General features: G+C 35.7%; 1 protein-coding gene and 1 pseudogene across 6 annotated transcripts in view; one reads left to right on the forward strand and one right to left on the reverse strand.

Annotated features, from left to right (window-relative positions):
• BICD1 (BICD cargo adaptor 1) overlaps nucleotides 1-20,419 on the reverse strand; it is a 163,697-nt gene that overhangs the window by 55,199 nt on the left and 88,079 nt on the right. For all 6 annotated transcript variants that reach the window (XM_036236671.1, XM_016131360.2, XM_016131357.2 and 3 more), the window contains exon 3: nucleotides 253-405. In XM_036236671.1, coding sequence (XP_036092564.1) covers nucleotides 253-405 — 153 coding nt within the window. The remainder of the gene's footprint in view (nucleotides 1-252; nucleotides 406-20,419) is intronic.
• On the forward strand, nucleotides 10,998-11,116 carry LOC118614764 (annotated as a pseudogene).

Raw genomic sequence — 20,419 nt, forward strand, 5'->3', positions numbered from 1 at the left:
AAAAAAATCACATAGAGCTAAAGTATAAACTAAAATTCTTATCCAGTGAAGTTTTATTGTAAATTATACTACTTCTAGGTTTGCTTTAAAATCTTAGCTGAAATAGGAGGGTCAGGAAATTTCGGCATATAAATACTGTAGGGAGATTAAGGTAAATTTTGAAAGGTTCCTTTCTGAAAAATAAAGAGAAAATTTAACTTTAGTGGTCAGAAGATGTGGCCCATCCAGAGGGTAAAACTTCCTAGAGCTTACCTGGTTCTGCTTTAATGTGGACACGAGTTTCTGCAACGTGATATTTTCTTCTTCCAGTTCCGTATAGTCCTGAAGGAGGCGGGCCTCTCTAAATTTATATTCGCGTATTTCATCCTTCATCCGTATTCTTTGTAGCTCCACCATCTCATTGTTCTGAAACAATAGAATAAACTGTCAATATAAAACTTCCTTATTCTAGATTTTATAAAACATAGATAAAGTGTGGGTAGTTAAAAATACAGTTGAGCACCACTTAATAAAGGGTATATGTTTGGGACAGGTTCTGACAAATGCATCATTTCGTGATTCTGTCATGAAAACATCACAGAGTGCACTTACACAGACTTAGATGGTCTAGCCTACAGGACACCTAGGCTGTATGTTACAGCCTACTGTTCCTAGGCTACAAGCCTATACAGCATGTTAGTGTACAAAACTAAAAGAGGTTAATTAAAACAAGAGATAATGATACAATCAAGAGACGCAGTAAACGCAAGATGTATGAGGTTGTTGCTGGCTTAACACAGCATGTTGTTTTACAGCAAACTTTTTATAAGTAGAAAGAGTACACTCTAAGATAATGATAATAGTAAACACATAAACTAGTAACATAGTTATTTACTATCATTACCAAGTATTATGTACTGTACATAACTGTATGTGTTATACAACTGGCAGTGCGGCATCTCCACAAACACATGAGTAATGTGTTGTCCTACTGTGTTAGAATAGTTATGATGTCACTAAACGAGAGGAATTTTTCAGCTCTATTAGAACCTTATGGGACCACTGATATATATATGGTCTGTCACTGATGGAAAGATTGCTATACGGCAGATGACTGGCCAAAATTTCAAAGCAATGATGATATTTCAAAATACCTGTAAGAACCGAGATGTAGCAAGAAAATACTGATCACAAAATAACAGGTGCTGTTTATATTACTAAGGTTTGTTGCCTACATCCGAATGGAAGGAAATGCTAATTTTCAGTCTGGGTTTAGTGAAAACAGAAATGTAATTATTTTTCCCATCCAAGTTTACAGGCCTCCCAAATTCTATCTGAAAACTCCCAGGACCCAGGCTGGGAAGCTCTTCTGCTCCTACTTGTTACTTAGGTCTCAGTTCAACCGTCCTTTCCTCAGGGAGGCCTTCCCCAAACAGCTAATGTAATAGCTGCCCCTGCCCTTCGTTCTCCATCACTGACATGCTTTATTTTATAGATCAGCATCTAGCATAGAGTAGGTGCTCAAAAAATAATTGTCGAAGGAATAGCATGCTAATCATTACTTGAAATTGGTTGTTTACTTACCTTTAATACTTTTTACATTTATTAAATGTCCTTTTTCATCTGAATATAGTGAACTTTTTCTGTATTGTTCAATTGCCATGTCCCTAATTCCTGGCACATTTTAGACCCTTATAACCATGGAATGAATAACAATAATACAACAAATAGTTAAACGCAATAATTTTTAAAGAATATTATTGCATAGATGGTAGCTTTTTGGCTTATGTTGTTTTAGAGTGAAGAACATAGGAAGAATTACACACTTTGAAATAAAAGATAGCTAAATCTGTGAAACTGCTAGATATTATCATTCTTTACTACATAGGCTAGCGACTTGGAGGCAGAGACATTACTTTATTTCTTGCTTCTTGGACAATACTTTGAGCATATGTGCTCAAAAAACATAGAATTTAAAAAATTTTTCTTTAGAGTTTGGCTATAAAGCCAAATTATAATATTTCATTAAATTCTTTTATTTTCAGAAACATGAAAACTTGGTATTTTTCTGCTTCTCAAAAAATCTACCACTAACTGGGTGATATTTATATATTTATTTAGTTTCCCTATTTATATATATAAAGATATAATAAAGTCAGTAATTTATATAAAATTATAAAGAAAATGCTAAGATACAAGAGATTTTATAAAATATGTATACATTGTAAAACATGTAATGACCAGAAGCCTAGGTCGTGTACACTGAGAATTAACCATAAAATATTACAGAATAAGATAGTAAATGTCGAGGTAATTTAAAGACCATGTCAAAGCTAATGAGGATCACTAACAAAAAAACTCACAAAATAGCTGATGAAAACTCTCCATGCTAATAAAGGAAATGCTTTGCTGGGAAAGGCCTGCTAGCAATAAAACAGACATAAGACCCAGAGGAAGAAAACTAGTCTTACTTTTTTTACTAGAAATTCTTGTTTTGAATTGACAAAGATTCAATTCTATGGGCAATGTTCTTTGCTTCCATAATAAATTTAAAAGATTGTTACTGTTTTTTCTTTGTACCACTCATCATACATTTATCTCCTACAATTTTTTTCTTCCTGGCATAAGATGGTGCTGAGCTCTACTAAAAGCTTCCATCAGAATAATGAGAGCGAGAAAAATAAAGCATGAGGAAAAGAGGTGAAAACAGAGCAACCAGGGACTGCCTTAGCCTTTGCCTTTTACTTCCAGACAACTGAGCCCCAGCTCCTCCCCAAGGGAGAGGGGATTCCTCATGATTTAGATTTCACCTGAGTATAGCAGCATTCTTAAAATTTAATTTTAAATAACATTAACAGGATTTCTTTATGTAGGAATAATAAATTATGTCTACTATTGTCAAGAAGAAGAACATGAACACTTATTACCACATGAAGAGTAACGTATAAAAAATTAATAATGTCTTCCACTCATACAGCTTAGTCATTTATAAATTAATTATATTCGTTGTCGCATTAGATCTTAATAGCAGCCTGTGTGAGGCAGGTGACAGACCCTCCAGTTTACTCATCTGTAAAATGGGGATCCTAATACTTAATATTATATGGTCATTGTAAGGATTTAGTGATATAGCATGGTAAAGTGAGCAGGGATGCTGGACACACAGATAATTCATCATCACGCAGCAGAACAAGTGCTGTTGAAGAGTCTCACACCAAAAGGCTGAGCAATCACTACTAGGTGGGTCAGGGAAAGCTTTATAAAGGAAATTCCTTGTAAGCAGAACCCTGAAGGACAAGTACAGTTAGCTAAATGGATTAAGAGGAGGACGGACTTGCCAGAGAAAGGTTAACTTTTGAACAAAAGCAGAGTCATATCTGTGTTGAGGGCAGAGCTAAAATACCCATGAGTCAGACTGAGCATTTCCTTAGGACACAAGGGAAGCTGGAGCACTCACAGAGAAGGAAAAGAGAGATTTTCAGAAAAATCTAGAAAACTGCTCTTTATTTTAAGCTTACGTCTAAGTTTGGTGTTATTTTATTCAATAAAATGTTAAATTACAGAGTGTTGGTGTTAATCTCTGAGACAGTGGAGGAACCAAAACGTTTTCAGTGCCTGGAACCCTTAGAGTTCTCAATTCCCTTGTTGTGGTGTAGGAAACAGTGCAGTCTGACATGGTGGCAACAAAGTCACTTGAGGCTGATTTTGCAGGAAATCCTCTGTTAAAGGAATTTGGGGAACCAAGAAAGTCTTTAAAGCAAAGCAGTCATGTGATCAGATCTATGTTTTGGCAAGTGACTTTTTTTTGGTGGGGGAGTGGTGAGGGTTGGGAACTGTAAGAAGAAAGAGCCACAAAGAAAAAGCCAGGCAGCCACTCCAATAGCCCAAAATGGAGGATGATGAAGAATGCTGAGGAACACACAAGACTCGGTCATTGAGTGATGTGATAATAAATGAAAAAAAAGCAAAAGAATAGAGTGAAAAACAAGATAAAAATACCTGAATAGAGTTGCAAGGAAAAAATTTTACAACAAAGTGAATGCGAGAGTAAATAATGTGTCTTCCAAATAATTATGAGTGGTATTAATCTGGATAGTCAAATCAGGAATTTCTGGATCTGTGAGTGGATAAAGGAAGACAGCTGCTCTGGTCTAAGTGGAGACAGTTGGAGAGGGGAAAAGCCAGGAAATGTGGTACCACCGTCTTTCTCACTTCTCTCCTAGAGAGTTGCCACTGTCAGGGAGTTCTGACAGTTCAAGACCATAACATTTATTCTCCTTCATTTGGCCAAAAATAAACTCTTCACTTGCTGAAGAGAGGAGTGGATAATAATTCTTCTTGCCTTCCACTCCTCCCCTCCACCCAGGAATTCTCTGCACTGGGGTCAAGAATGTTTGACCTTCTGTAGTTAACAAACTGATGGACACAGAGGGATATTCTTCCAATAGTAACAATAAGGCAAGACCGATTGCTCTATCGGGCAGTACTGTGGGTTTCAAAAGGCTTTAGGAGAATCAACAATGAAGAAAACAAGATATCCAGACCACCACACAGTCAGCACCGCCAAATGCAATCCAGACGTAATACCTGGGCAACTGCTAGGAAAAACAAATAGGGCAAGTTTGAAGTGTGGCTTAAAACAAACATGCTCACTCACTAACAAAGAGGAAATGTAAAGAGATTTTCCATGGCTGGGGACAAGTAACAAAGAAGCAGAGACTTATGACTTCAGGACAGCATTTTCCATAGTTGGTTCTGCGGTAGGTTGGTTCTGTGCAGAGTTAGAAGGAGTCACTCAAACATAAGTGTGGGAAATATTAGGTTAAATAAAGTTACATGTTTTTTTGTTGTTGTTGCTCTTAGAGACTTTAATATGCCAGTGTGCACTGAGGCTATGAAAGAGTATGATAAATTTATTTGACCACAAGACCTTTGCCTTTTTAAAGAAGCCTTTGAACAATCCACAGATAAAATTATTGGAAAATGTTACTCTGAGACAATAGAAAGTGATAGTATCTCTACAGTTGGGTGGGGTAAACCACCAAGGTGGTTCCTTACAGCCCAACTCCAGATCCCTTCCAATTGCTGACGGCTGAATGAACCATCAGACTTAAATAATGGCAAAAAATTAAAGCTGAGGAGTGGCTGGATATAAAAAAAGGTGAGACAAGATGATCAGGTCCTGACTGGCAATTAGTGAGTGACTATACAAGAGTAATAAGAGTAATAAAGCTATAATGAAACCAAGATTCCCTAATTCTCACTTTGAGGTATATGCAAACCTTGTACTGAAGAAATGGCACCATGAAGGGTTAACTATCCTAGATTGAATATGAAGCAATACGGGTATCTTTCCCATGGGATATCTGCCTCCAACAGAAGTCAAGCAGCAGCTCACTTCACAAGCATTTCACATTTCAATGCCTCATTTCAAACATTTATCATAAGCAAAATCTTAACAGCCACATAAAATCTGTTCTTTTATTGTAAACATTAAAAATAAATGGCACAAAATAAATAATATATGACTGATTTTCTTATATCCTGATTTATAGTTTTTTCCTTTTTTTACTTGTACAAAAGGACATTAAAAGAATATAAACAAAAAAACAAGCTTAATAAACATTTCCATTGCATCCTAGTTGGGTGGAGCACGTGTTTTATAGAAAGGCTTTTTGCATAAGATTTTTTGTTATCAATGTTATTAAGATATAATTCACATGCTCATCCATTTTAAGTATACAAACCAATGATTTTTAATATAGTCACAGAGTTGTGATCATCAGAATAATTAATTTAAGAGCATTTTTTTACCTTGAAAATAAATGTTGTACCCTTTATTGCTCTCCTCCTCACACCTCTATCCTCCCCAGCCCTAGGCAACTACTCATCTACTTTCTACTTGCCTATATTGGACATTTCATGTAAATGAAATCTGATAATATGTGGTCTTTTGTGACTGTAATATTTTATACAGTTTGGTTACTGCTGACAAAATGTCTTCGTTTTCCGAAGTCTATAGACAGCTTTACTGCAGCACGAAATATATTTCACACTGTATCAGCAAAGTACTGCATTGTGCTGGCATTTATCCAGCATGTGCCTGATCCAGTCATCGCAATATTTATTATATTTCACAAGGTAGCACCATCATTTAAAGTTCACTCAATGAGCTGCAAATTATTTTTTACTAATAAAAATGTGGCTTTGTGACCTGGGTTCTATAACCTGAATAGGCTGATTTGTTTTGGAATGAGCTTTTGCAGACATAAAATATTGGAATTTTTCTCTTTTCTATAATCAACCTTAAGTCAGGAGACCAAGATCATTTCCCAAAATAATCTAGTTAGCTCCTGCTTGACTTTCAACTTACTTGATTTTGTTTTTAAAATTTCTCTTTTTAAAAGTAAAGATGAAAAACACCATAATGAATGATGTTATAATAGTTTTTTTTTTCTGATAGTACTTCCTTATAACTATGAATATACATACTGCTCTGGTTACACAATTACTGTAATAATCTATTAAAAAGAAAAGGGAAATGTAGGTAATACACTAAATAGATCTGATATATAGATTGTGCAATAAACATGAAGGCTGGATTCATGAATATTCTGGAAATAGTTTAATCTAGCAAATATCCTTTTACCTCAGCTTTACGGACCTTATTGTGACTTTGCTACAAAGAATAATCTAACCCAAGAGATAAATAGCATCGACAGTCTCAATAAGCATTGATTATAAGTAATTTTAGTTACCATCAGTATGGGAACACACTATATACTAATTTTTATTGGGAAGAGATATCATAAAAAGAAAAAAAAATGAAAGTAATGGTATATATTAAAGTGATTTTTTTAATGGAAGTAAACATTGAAATAAAGAAAAAAATCAGAGCGATGAGTAAGGAAAAGGGGTTGAAGATAAAATGCAAGATGAGTATCATCAGGATGAAAAGGTTGAATAGAAAGGGGAGTATTAATATAATTTATAACTTGATCTGAAAGGTACAAGTTAACCCCTCAAAAAACTTAAGGTTATTAGAGACACTATTTTTGTTTATTCTTTAGATATAAACATTTGTCTGGTTTCTGAAGTTTTTACAGGATACCTGGCTGGTCTGACCTAGCTGTTTATTTTTGTTGCTATAAAACACCTGCATTATTCAGCAAATAAAGTTTAGTTCAAATATTGGCAATAAAGGAGAAAGCTTAAAAATAATAGTAAGTATAGTTACTTAAATGAAGTCTTCAATATATGGAATAACATAAAAAATAATAGCTTCAGAGAGCCAACTGTTTTATAAGGAGGTGTGTGGTAGAGCAAAAATAGTTTTGAACATGGATCTGAACTCAAATACTGGCTCACACCAGAAAATTTCTGGGACTTTCAGCTATCTTACCTCTAAAAACACAAAAATAGTTTTGCTCAACTCCAGAGTTGTCAGAAATAAATGAGAAAGCATTTCTAAAAGAACTCTGTAAATTGTAATAAGCTATCATACATCTTTATTAATAAGTGGGGTTTTTTTTACCCCTCCCATTATAGGTAATTTTTTAAATGCCACTTAAAAACTTTTGCACGTTCTTTATCAGGAACCATAGGAGGATTCTTTGAAAAAGCCATTTAAAATGTAGATATAATTCTAACCCATTCATGAACAACTTAAGATGAGGGAATACTGATACAAGACCCAGAAATTACACAAATATGTACAGTGAGTAAAAATCTCAGTCCCATCTTGTCTCAAATCAGCGTAGTTTCCGCCCCACCCCCAACCCACAATTCTTGTATCCTGTGTATCCTTCGATTCACTTATATCGCTCATTTTCAAACTTTACCTATACAGCCAACTTATTCTCACATGAAAATGAACATGGTTAATGTAATTTCATAATGAACTAATCATTGTAAAGTTAATTTATATATGTGTATGAATGTGTAGATTTATATACACATATCTCATATATCTAGTATATACGCATATACGTCACTAGAATCTGTATCTCATATAGCATTCTTCAATTCCAAGCCAGAACTTTTTTAATTTAATAAGCATTTATTTAACATTTACAATGTGCCAAGACTGTTTTAAGCACTTAAGAAATATGAAATTATTTTAACCTTTTAACCTTCATAACAACTCGATAAACTAGATACCATTATTAATCCCATTTTACACCTAGACTAAGTGAGGCGTGGGTTGGTTATGTAGTAATTGTCCCAAAGTTCAAGAATAAGCGGCAGAGTCAGGAGCCAATCTAGTCCTAGAACACATGTTCTAAACCACTACCCTTATTAAAGTGATTTGTTGCTTGAACGGGATGGCTAATACAAACCAGATTATTGTAATCTCTGTCTTTAGGGTACAGTCTCCTTCTATGAAATAATGAATAAATATGAATGTAAATGCGTCAGTAAATTTGCCCCAGTTTACAATGTGTTTGTGGGTGCTATTTCTGAAAAATAAATTATTTTATTATTTTCAAGATCACTGCCTGCAAAAATTCCTCAGAGCTGATTCTGGAGCTAATGGTATAAAGGCAGCAAAAGGTGACCACATTTTGAACACTGCCTATTAAATCAGTTTCATAGGTGAAATCTCTCATTGCTGAAGCCAAACAATATCTTTAAGCCTGATTGTTACAGTGTTTTCAGAATCATTCCCCTGTGAAGGCTGTCAATATTCTGGCAATGTGAGTATAAGGGTTGACTAATATAGAAATCAAGTTGTGCATGTGCTTATTAAAATATAAGTTACAAATACTGAAGTGTTGATCTGTCTTGTGTTAACTGGCTTTCCAATTTTAAACAATTCTCTTAAAAGTCTAAGAAACTCAAAGATGTATCTTTTAAGTAATTATTAAAGGTAATCAATTTTCTACTTCTTACAATCCACATTAAAGTTTCCAGAAGAACTCCCCTCACTAGAGTTTTCTTGGTATCAGCTTTTCCTTTTGCTTTGAAATAAGTGGAAACTGAACTTTGAATCACTTAAAGAAAAGGAATTTTGGTATGGTAGTAGTGGTAAGTTGAGATATAGAGGGCGACCTAGGTAGTGAAATTAATAAGTTATAAGGTCCTCATATTACCTAAAGCATTATACAGATTTAATGCACTCCCCATCAAAATCTCATTGGGATTTTTTAAAGAAATAGAACAAAAAATCATCAGATTTGTATGGAAGCACAAAAGACTTCAAATTGTCAAAGCCATCCTGAGAAGAAAGAATGAGGCTGGAGGCATCACTCTGCCCAACTTCAAATTATTCTACAAAGCAACAATAATCAAAACAGCATGGTATTGGTAGAAAAACAGACACATGGACCAGTGGAACAGAATCAAGAGTCCAGAAGTAAACCCATATTTATATGGGCAAATAATTTGATTTAAAAAAAAAAAGCCAAAAACATACAGTGGAGAAAGGAAAGCCTCTTCAATAAGTCGTGATGAGAAAATTGGAAGGCCACTTGCAAAAGAATGAAACTAGACTGTTGTCTATCACCACACACCAGAATTAACTCAAAATGGATTAAGGACCTGAATATAAGACTGGAATCAATAAAATGCACAGAAGAAAACATAAGAACTAAATTCAAGGACCTTGGACTTAAAAAGGATTTTATGAATTTGACCTCAAAGGCAAGGGAGGTAAAAGCAAAAATAAATGAAGGGGACTACGTCAAACTAAAAAGCTTCTGCTCAGCAAAAGAAACCATCAACAAGGTAAAGACACGACCATCCAAATTGGAAAATATATTTGTAAGCAACACCTCTGATAAGGACCTAATATCCAAAATATACAAAGAACTCATATGACTCTATAACAACAAAAAAACCCAAATGATCCAATCAAAAAATGGGGAGAGGACCTGAACAGACACTTCTCCCTAGAGGACATACAAATAGCCAACAAATATATGAAAAAATGCTCAACATCGCTAGCTATTAGGAAAATGCAAATGAAAACCACAATGAGATATCATCTCACACCTGTTAGAATAGCTATAATTAACAGGACAAGTAATAACAAATGTTAGAGAGGATGTGGAGAAATAGGAACCCTCATACACTGCTGGTGGCACTGTAAATTGGTACAGCCACTATGGAAAACAGCATGAAGGTTCCTCAAAAAACTAAGAATTTATCTACATATGATCCAGCAGTCCCTCTATTGGGTATTTACCCCAAAGACATGAAAACCCATATCCAAAAAGATATTTGCAGACCAATGTTCGTAGCAGCATTATTCACAGTGGCCAGGACATGGAAGCAACCGAAGTATCCTACAATAGATGACTGGATAAAGAAGCGGTGGTACATATAGACAATGAAATATTACTCAGCCATAAGAAGAGATGAAATACAGCCATTTGCGACAACATGGATGGAATTTGAGATAATCATGCTAAGTGAAATAAACCAGACAGAAAAAGATGAAAATCACATGTCACTTATATGTGGGATGTAAACCTAAAAGCAACAAATGAGCAGGACAAACAAAGAGACTCAGGGACATGGACAATGGACTAGTGGTTACCAGAGGGTAGGGGGTGAGAGAGGAGGGGAGAGGTAGATGGGGTAAAGGTAATCAAATATAGGGGTGTAGGGGAAGGGTGAAGTGGGTAAAGGAGATCAAATACATGGTAGCCGAAGGAAACTGGACTCTGGATGATAATCACACAATAGAATATATTGATATCAAATTGTAATGTGCACCTGAAAATTATATAATTGTATTAAGCAATGTTACCTCAATAAACTTAATTTAAAAATTTTTTAAAATTTTTAAAAAGCAAAAAAAAAAAAAGTTTTCTCTTTAAAAAAAGCAGTTATAACATCCAAGTGAGAGGGAAACAATATAACAAAGGATATGGACTATTGTGTAAAGTTTAGGTTAACTTGTAAAGGTAGCTCTATGCTCATGTCTAAAAACCCCTGGACAGCTGTGACTGACCCTGGACCAGGACAAGGATGAAGTGGACTAACTAGTGACTTACATGCTGTTTAAAGTTTGAGTCTACGGCTATGCTACCCTGAACAAGCCCAATCCCATCTGATCTCGGAAGCTAAGCAGGGTCAGGCCTGGTTAGTACTTGGATGAGAGACCATCTAGGAAGATCAGATGCTGTTGGCATAAAAAATAAAAAATAAGGGATTGTAAACTCACAAGATCCTTGCAATCTGTGAGGTCAACCAAGGGTTGCCTCTCCTAAAAAAAAAAAAAAAAAGTCTGAAACTCCCTTAACACACACACTACTAGTTTGTCTATGTCATTTATAGAAAATGTACAGATTGATGATTGGTATTTGGCTTCATCTGTTAGGTCTAATTTTAGCTATATGAGCTGAGAGTATAATAGACTTTTTTGTAAACTCGAGTCTTGGTTTCCCTAAAAACAGGTATCTTGCGTGTACTTTTGTGCTTCACATCCTGAACACAAAGCATATCCACTGAGATTAAAAAAGGGTCCTGGAGAGGCATCAGAAGTCTCAGATCTCTCTCTGTTAATCTGTGTTTTCTTTCTCCTGTTGTATTGTATCCTTTAGTTTACCAAAGCTGAGGGGGAGCAGAATAAACTATCCCAATGTATCCCTTCAGCATGTGGATTATTTCAAGTTAAAGACAACTGGGGCCCAGCAACTCAGGAAGAGGCTTTTACCTCTCCCTAAATTGTTTAAAAGAATTTAGGTAGGGGTACTGTACCAATCTGAAAGCTGTTACCAGAGATAACTTTTTATATCAGAAAGACTTCCTGCATGCTATGGCAAATATCTGCTTACCAAACATTTGCTCTTCTCATCTTTCTGGAATTGTTTTCCTTCCTTTTGAAGCCCCAGCTCAGGATAGTACATAAGCCTTAATTACCCGACTTCCAGGGAGACTCATATTTTTTATGGGCTTCCATATGTACGAAATTGTTTTCATATGGTTAACCTGTATGTCAATTTGATTATTAGACCAGCCGAGAATCTAGGAAAGAAGAAAAGTTTTCTGTTCCTATGGAGCCTTATATGACTGTACCCTTTAGAATCTTTTGAGTCTTCTCAATGATCTGACCCTGCGTAGATGCTAAAACGTCAGTAAAAGTAAATAAAAACAGAAACTGAGGCTGCGAAAGCAGAGTGCATTCATTATGAATTCCAGCAACCAACAAGGAAGACACTACACAGAAGACGAGAAGGCACAGCCTCTCTCCCTCACATCTTGCACACTCAGACGAAACTGACCTGCTCAGTCACCAGAAGGCAGATTGTACACGCCAGCCCTGGAGTGAAAGTGTCGAGGATACAAACTGCATCAGTGGTGCCTCCCTAAGAGAATATTCTAAAGCATTTTCTTCACATACTCTATAGCAGTAAAAAATACAGTATTTTTCTACAAACTGTATCTTTGCAGATAGAAGTCTAAAACCAAATAAAGTACTACTACAAGGCAAGATGAACAGGAAGAAATTCAGTTTACATTTTAAAGATATATATACATCTGTGTGTATATATAAGTACATTCAATAACATTTTTCCTTCTTGGCAGGTAAAAGTAAATAGATACTAAGTCTTTGGTTTTCTCTCTTATTTAAAAACTGCTTTATTTTCATTACTAATTTTGTAAGCACTCAAAGTGATTTTTCAACCAATTACAAAGCTGTTTAAGAGGGAAACCTTGATTATTTAATGTTTTAATAAAAGTTATTTTAACCACATGCATATGACTTATCAGACATAGGAAAAAACATTCTCATCAAGAGAGCATTATGATTCAACCATATATTAACTAATATATATTAGTAGTTGCTAATTAAATATGTGGTATAAGTAGTTAAATAAAAAGAATTTACACTTTATATTTTACTATAATAATGAGTTAACTGAGGCCCAGAGAGATTGAGGAAATCAGGGTAGGTCACCAATGTAGGAAATAATAGCTCTAGGTTTTCACCCAGTCTATCATCCCTAAATCTGAGCTACTATCATTAGAACACCCTGATTTAGACACCCAGACAGAAAGCCAAAGAAACAGACTGAAACAAAAAGAATAAAATATACAAGGAGAAAATGAAGAGTTCTCTGCAAAATGAGTTCCTCATTTTCTGAGCCTTCGAGCTCAGGAGGAGGCAGGGAGTACTATGAAAACAGAGAACTAAGGGGCCATTGCCTAAAACTCTGAGTACATTCTTATTTGGCTCAAAGGAAGCACACTAATTCAGAGGGAAAATGGAGTGTTTGGGAGATGAGAACATGCTTTACCTCTTTGGAGACTCAGAAACCTACACAGGAACTCAAAGGATGGTTCCCTTCCCCCAGCCCTGGGAAAGAATTTTGGAAAGCGTGAATGAGTGTCTTCTTTTGGCACCTGATGGTCAGGGGCTCACACAGCCAGAGCTGCACTGTTTAGAGAAAATGATGGCTTCTGGCTGGTGAGGGACTGGTGTCTATGTTGTCCCTGAAGACCCCACTGACCACACTTCACACATAAGGTCTCTTTCGGTTTGCAGAGAAAAGAAGCTTTTATACCAAACAAACTCTAATAAGAAGGCCTTTCATAGATATACAAAGACCAGTGATGTAGTTTTCCCTGCCCTGAATTTCAATTAGTATCCTAGGCAATAAAATGACTAATTGAGAAATGTCTGCATTTCGTCTGGGGGTCCAAGGCCAAAGAAATATTATAAAATATATATATTAAAAATCACTACTAGCCAAAAGACCTCTCAGTGTGTGTGTGTTTGTGTGTGTGTGTGTGTGTGTGTGTGTGTGTGTATTTCATGAGTATTCTGTTGGAGTTTCAAAATCTTATCATAGTTTTGCCTAATAACTCCTGAAAATTACCTTCTTGTTTTACCTATTTAACATTTAGTGAGTTAAATATGTTCTTATCTACCATTTAATTAATCAAAATATGTATGAGATATCTTCAATTCTTTGGTGGTACCTCAATTATTTAATTTCACCTCTATCAAACTTGTACACTTTCAGTAAAGCTCACATTTACCAGAAACAATTAGACTGACAGACATTTGAAACATGATTTTTTCTAGTAAGCCAGAGAGGCTTTTTGTAATGTATCGGCCATAACACAAATATACTACCAATTGTATTAAGATATTAGAGATTTGTGTTATTTTATTACTGTTGTATTATTTTATTGTTATTATAATCTTTTATCACTATTCATATATTAAAATATTTTATTCATCACTATTTTAAACTCTTTCATTAAAGAATTAAGACTATAAATCTAAATAATGATACTTTAGATTAATAACAATTGTAAATTAACATATGTCTGGGGCCCAAGATATGACTGGCTTAAAACAAGTCGATTTTAAGCAAACATAACATTAAATAGAATTTTTTTAAAAAATCAAAGTGAACACTCTTAGAGTATATTCCTAATTAGTTACTGACCCGTGTCTCAGCCATAAGATTTATGGTGACATCAGAAGTCAAGTTCATAGTGTTCTAAACCCAGAGAATTTAAAATTTCGTCTCTAAAACTATTACAAATAATAAAATGATGCACTAAATATCTACCTATCCCTGATAAAATATTTCTGTATAATTTTTTTCTTTCTTTGTAAAATCAAATAAGTAAGCTATAAGTTTAGTCTAGTAAAAATCCTTGACTAAACATGGAAAATAGCCCATTAAATTACTCATTTTACAGTTCCTATATAGTACTTAGGTCTGAAGAAGAATATGCTCCACGTTTTCACAGTCTAAGAAAATAATTTAAATTAGGAAAAAGAATTCCTATTATCAAAATCTGGGAGAACAGCATTCATATTTACATTCCTTTTTTACAAACTCTTAGCCACATTTACTCTAAGTCCAAAATGTTATGTATTTATAAACCTATTTCCATTATTATGTTTTAAATAAACCTGTCCTTCTAACATATACTACTATTTAAATCTAATGACATATTAATTCTAAGAAAAAAGAAATAAATAATGACCACTTGAAGTCATGGACATATTATTGATAACAGAGGTTCTCAAAGTGTGGTGCTAGAGCTGGTAGCATCGACAACACATGAAAATTTGTTAAAAATGCAGTCTCAAGCCCCACCCCAGACCTACTGAATCAGAAACTCTAGCAATCTGTGTTTTAACAAGCTCTTTTGATACATGCTAAGTTTGACAACCACTGGTCCAAATAAGAAAAAGTCAACTTACGACAGCTTAAGTCCATCCAGGAAACGGATGCTCATAGTAGGTTGATCTAATAGCTATTCAAAGACGTCAACTATAATTACAAATAAATAAGTGGGACAGACAAACAATGGGACAAAACCGAGAGCCTAGAAACACTCATATTTATATTAAAACTTAATTAATGAGTTCGTACCTCTGAGGGAGCACCCCCTAAAAGACCTTATAAACAACAGAGATGTCATTGCAGATTAGTGGGGAAAAGATAGGCTAGAAGAAAATATATGAGAATACATCTAAAACTTTGCAGGAGAATTTCACAAATAAGAAACAAAAGTGGCTTACCATGGAGGAAAAGATGAACTTCTGTTCATCTAATATAATTTACAATATAGGAAAATGAAAAGATAAGCCTCTAACTATAATGATGAAGACTCGTATTTAGTATCTATTCATTCAACAACTATTCATTGAGTGCTTATCATGTGCCAGACACTATTATAAATGCTAGGGATATAATAAGCAGCAACAAACTACAAAGATCTCCACTCTCTTGAAGTTGCATGCCTTGCTTAACAATAGACCTAATTAATAAATAAATTATAAAGTTCATTTATTTAAATTATAGGTAAATTGTATACTTAGAGGGACAAAGTTTGGATAATAAGAAACAAGTTGGCCCATAGAAGAGTTGAATGGATGGATTCTTGGTAGTGGTCATGTAGTGTGGAGATCTTTGTACTAAATATTAACACTTACTAGAGAGAATCTACCCTGGAAGAGACACTAAACAACCAGGCAGACAGAATGACTTAGAGAGCTGACATCTCCCAGTCTCTGTCATCAGCCAACTTTGTGCTGATACAATGCAACCATGAAGGTATTAGGGGGCTTCTGTCAGTACACAACAGAATTCAAGTCTCACGGCTGGGGTTCTTGGGGCAAGACTCTAACTTCTGCGAAGTGATTGAGGTGGTATTCATTAACTTCTTGTTCATTCTCTTGTTCATTCTAAATTCTATTTGATTTGTCATTATCTTGGATTTTGGACCATAGAGGGTCCCAAAACGTCTTTTGGGTGATGTGGCTCAACTGCTATTCTGGCAGCTCACATGAAGGAGCTTTTGAGAATCAAGTCATAATTAATGAGGAAATGAATTTTTAGAATGTGGTCCTACTGTCATCACAATAGATAGTCACTATGCTGAAAAGAAAATCTCTTCAGGTGACTAATTTTATAACATTTTAGTTAAAATTGGAAATATTTCAGGAATGTCTCAGACAAGAAAATCCTCCAGTAGATATAATGCACTTCTTTGATGAAACAACTCTCATCCAAGGTCCCTACCATCACTTCAGGGTTCTATTAAGATAGACTATTTATGTATGATAAGGCTAAGACCTTGGAGGGAAGATGGCTGATTGCACATAAATAACCTAAATAGAAATGGTCTCCCTGCTTAGATGAGGCAATCTGTATATATCAGCGTTTGAAGTTTAAACCACTTTGTGAAAAGCAATGGAAGATCCTAATAGACTGTGGCTATAAGAATGGATGTGCGTGCGCATGTACACGCGCGCACACACACACACACACACACAAGATGGAGAGAGATGACACACTTATTCACCATCCTCCGAACAAGCTATAGGATTCTTTATACTCTAGTATTCTTTTCTTCATTCTAATTCACTTAAGCAGAAAGGGATGATGGAAGAGTCTATTTCTCAAGTAAACTGCTGACTGAGACTGAACATGTGCTCAACAGAACCTCTTCAAAACTGAGTCATAGCAGCGTGATTGCGAATCAACAAAATGAACTTAAATGGCATAGCTTATAGTTATTTTTTCTCATTTAACCAAGACACTTGCATGAGAACTTCTGCTTTTAGTCACAATGAAGTAACAAAGAAAAGACTTAAACTTTCATTATAAACAAAAAAAATAGGACAAAATATGTCATACGGCTGTTTTCAGACATTAAACAACAGTAGGTCTGTGATCTCTCGAAGAAGGGAAACAGATGAGGTGAGCAATATGAAAACTCCAACTTTCTGCTTGGAGGCAATTTATGGGCTGCAGGTGTGGGGAGGGGAACCCAGAGAGCTCAGAGGCCCAACTGAGGTAAGGAGATGGAGTGCAGAGCTCAAGCTGAGGTGGCTGAAGTTGCAGGACAGAATTCTGGGAAGGAGAAAGCCTCATAAAAAAAGACCTCTAGAAGTCCCCATAAGGGTTTCCTTGAGTCTTTTCTGTGTGTGAGGCTGCACAATCCTATTCTATGAAAAACATGCAAAACACTGGAATTACAAAGAAAGACGGGACAAGATCTTTGACTTCCAGGACTAAAACATAGTGAAGAATTTCACATTGGTAGTGTTTTCCTTTACTCCTCTTGGTTTTATCTAGTTCTTCCACACTTTTAAAATTCTTTCAAATTTCCAAATAAATTTTTAATATAACACTAGAAATTTATTAAAAAAAAAAGAACTTTATCGATTTTGTATGTATTTGATTTTTTATAGAGAAGGTAAATAAATATATAGCAATTCATTCTTTTTATTGGTTCAACAAATACTCATTGAATGCATACAACATGCAAGAAATCATGTAGGTTCTGGGATTACAAAAAGCATCGGACCCTGCCTTAGCCTCAAAGAGTTTACCATTTAGTTAGGGAGACGTGCTTATAATATGTACCATTTACTAAATCCTGGTATGCAAGAACTGTTCTAAGTTATGAGCACTCTAATTCAGTAATTCATTTACTCCCACAGCATTACAAGGTAGGTATATTATTATTATCCCAATTGTATAGATAAATAAATTGAGGCACAGAGAGTATACATAATTTGCTTAATGATGTACAACCTGTAGGTGGCAGAGCCAGGATTTCAAGCCTTGCAGTAGGACTCCAGAATAGCTGTTACTAAACATTATTGTATGGTACTTAAAAAATGGGCTGTTCAACAAGTGTTTATGAGGGGATGGCTACCATGTATAAAGCACTTTGCTAGGTAGTAAAATTTAAATACCTATATGATAATCCCTAGTTCCAAGATATTTATATTCTAAACATAATCAACATTAAAAAGATTATTATTTATTAATATCTGAAAATAGCTATACTATATCATATGACTCCTACAGGAAAAAATGCATCATGAATGGCAAACAATTTGCATATGAATTAACTTTAGGAGCACTTTAGTGCCAGGCGAGAACTGGCTCGATAATATGTTAAAAATAATTTAGCAAGCATTCTTTTATTTGTTGACAACTCAAAAATATTTTCATAATCTTTTCTAGTACACTTTTACTATTTAAAAATGTTTACCAATTGCGAAATAAATGTTCCTGTGGTGCCATGTTGTCTCTGGCCGCCTGAGTTTCCTAAAGCTGCCGTAACAGGTGACCATAAACTTGGTGGCTTAGACACCAGAATTTGTTCTCTGACAGTTACAGAAACCAGAAGCGTGATGGGGAGGTGCTGTCAGGGCAACAACACTGCTTCGGAAGCTCTAAGGGAGGACCTTTCTTTGCTGTTTCCAGCTTCTGGTGGCCCTAGAGTTCCTTGTCTTGTGGCCACACAACTCCAGTCTCTCTCTCCATCTTCACAGGGCCTTCTTCCCTGCGTCTCTGTCTTCTCCTTTTCTGTCTCTGATAAGAACACCTGTCATTGGATTTAGGGCCCACTCTAAACCAGGATGATATCGTCTCAAGATCCTCACCTTAATTACATTTGCAAAAGCCTTTATTCTAAATGAAATCACATTCTACGGTAGCAAGGGTTGGCATATGCTGAGCTGTGTGACATATATTTCGGGGGCCACTAGTCAATTGATATATATACACCTAAATTATTCTTATTTTTTGTTGTTTTGCTAATGTTAAGGGTTGTAGGAGGCTAATGAGGGGGAATGGCCAGGACATGGGGAGGGACTTGCTAGTAACAGGGACATAGATGGAGAAGGAAATGGGAGAATGAATAGGAAAAACAGGAGAAAACAGAAGACACAGGTAACAAGGCAGCCAAGGCTGCCTTGAATTAGGCTGAGATGCATATACATAAAAGATCAAGAAGAGAGTAGGCAGAAAAGAAGACAAGATAAAGAAAAAGAAAAAAAAATGCTGAGGCAATGGGGAAGGTTTGGGGACAGTGTTCAAGGATTCTTGGTAATGAGCTGCATTTGCACTGTTATAAAAGGGCACTGTAGGTAAAACACACACATAGACAAGGATAAATAACTTCATTAGTAAGTCTAGGACTTAAACCGGCGTCACATTTAATGTTAACGACCCATATATTACTGGCTCTTGACTCTACTAGCAACTGCAATATCTCTAATGAACTTACTTCACTCTGAAAACTATTTCTGAGAGTTTCCCTGAACTACTCTTATGAGCTCAGAAACATGTCCTGTTAAGGCATTTCCTTCCTCTCCAGCTCTGGTCCCCTCCAGCAATGCCTACTGCTTGGCCTCTGCTGCCTCCCAACTAGTACAAAGGGAATCTCATTAGAGGCTCTGATGGGTCCTTCCTGCCACATCCCACCAGGCCCTGCTGCCTGGTTATGCTGGGTCCACCAGGTGCCCGTACTACTTAGGTGGTCAAATCTCTTCCAGGAACCAAGACCACAGAGGTAACAGAATCCCCTCAGTGAATACCATGAAAACGTAAAGACCCTGTTTCCCTTTCCTTTAGTATTATCCTTGGTTTTACAGCAGTGCTGCTTGTGTCATGGAGCCTGACGGACTTTCACGGAGTGTCTCACCATCCCCAGACCCTCTCCCTACAACTTGCGTACTCCTGTTCTACACATACACAAACAGTCATGAGAATCCATAACTCTAAGCAGCGAGACACATCTGAGTGACAAGGACTTAACCAGGATTGTCCTCTGATGACTTCTGGGTCAAGGGGAAAAAAAACAATAACAGGAAGGGATAAAACACAGAAATAAAAGATTACTACTACTTACGATCTGTGCATCTAGGAGACCTTTGTAGAAGTTTTGGATGAGCTGCCTAGCACAGGGCCTGGCGCATAGGTAGTCAATAAATACTTGTGAAATTAAACCATGAGCTAGAGTAGGGGTCCCCCAGCCTGTTTGTGCTTGGTGCTGAACTAAGTAATTAGATACCTGAATTTTGTTAATATTATTCGAGAAAAATCAAACAAACATTGAATGAGAATCTGTTAGCGTCAGTGTTTCTTATTTTATGTATCCTCTTAACTTTCTTTTTACAGATATAAAGCAAAAGATAAGAAAAGCCTTTAATCCTCAG

This window comes from Rousettus aegyptiacus, unplaced genomic scaffold (genome assembly GCF_014176215.1).
Source record: "Rousettus aegyptiacus isolate mRouAeg1 unplaced genomic scaffold, mRouAeg1.p scaffold_m13_p_2, whole genome shotgun sequence".
Taxonomy (NCBI): Eukaryota; Metazoa; Chordata; class Mammalia; order Chiroptera; family Pteropodidae; genus Rousettus; species Rousettus aegyptiacus.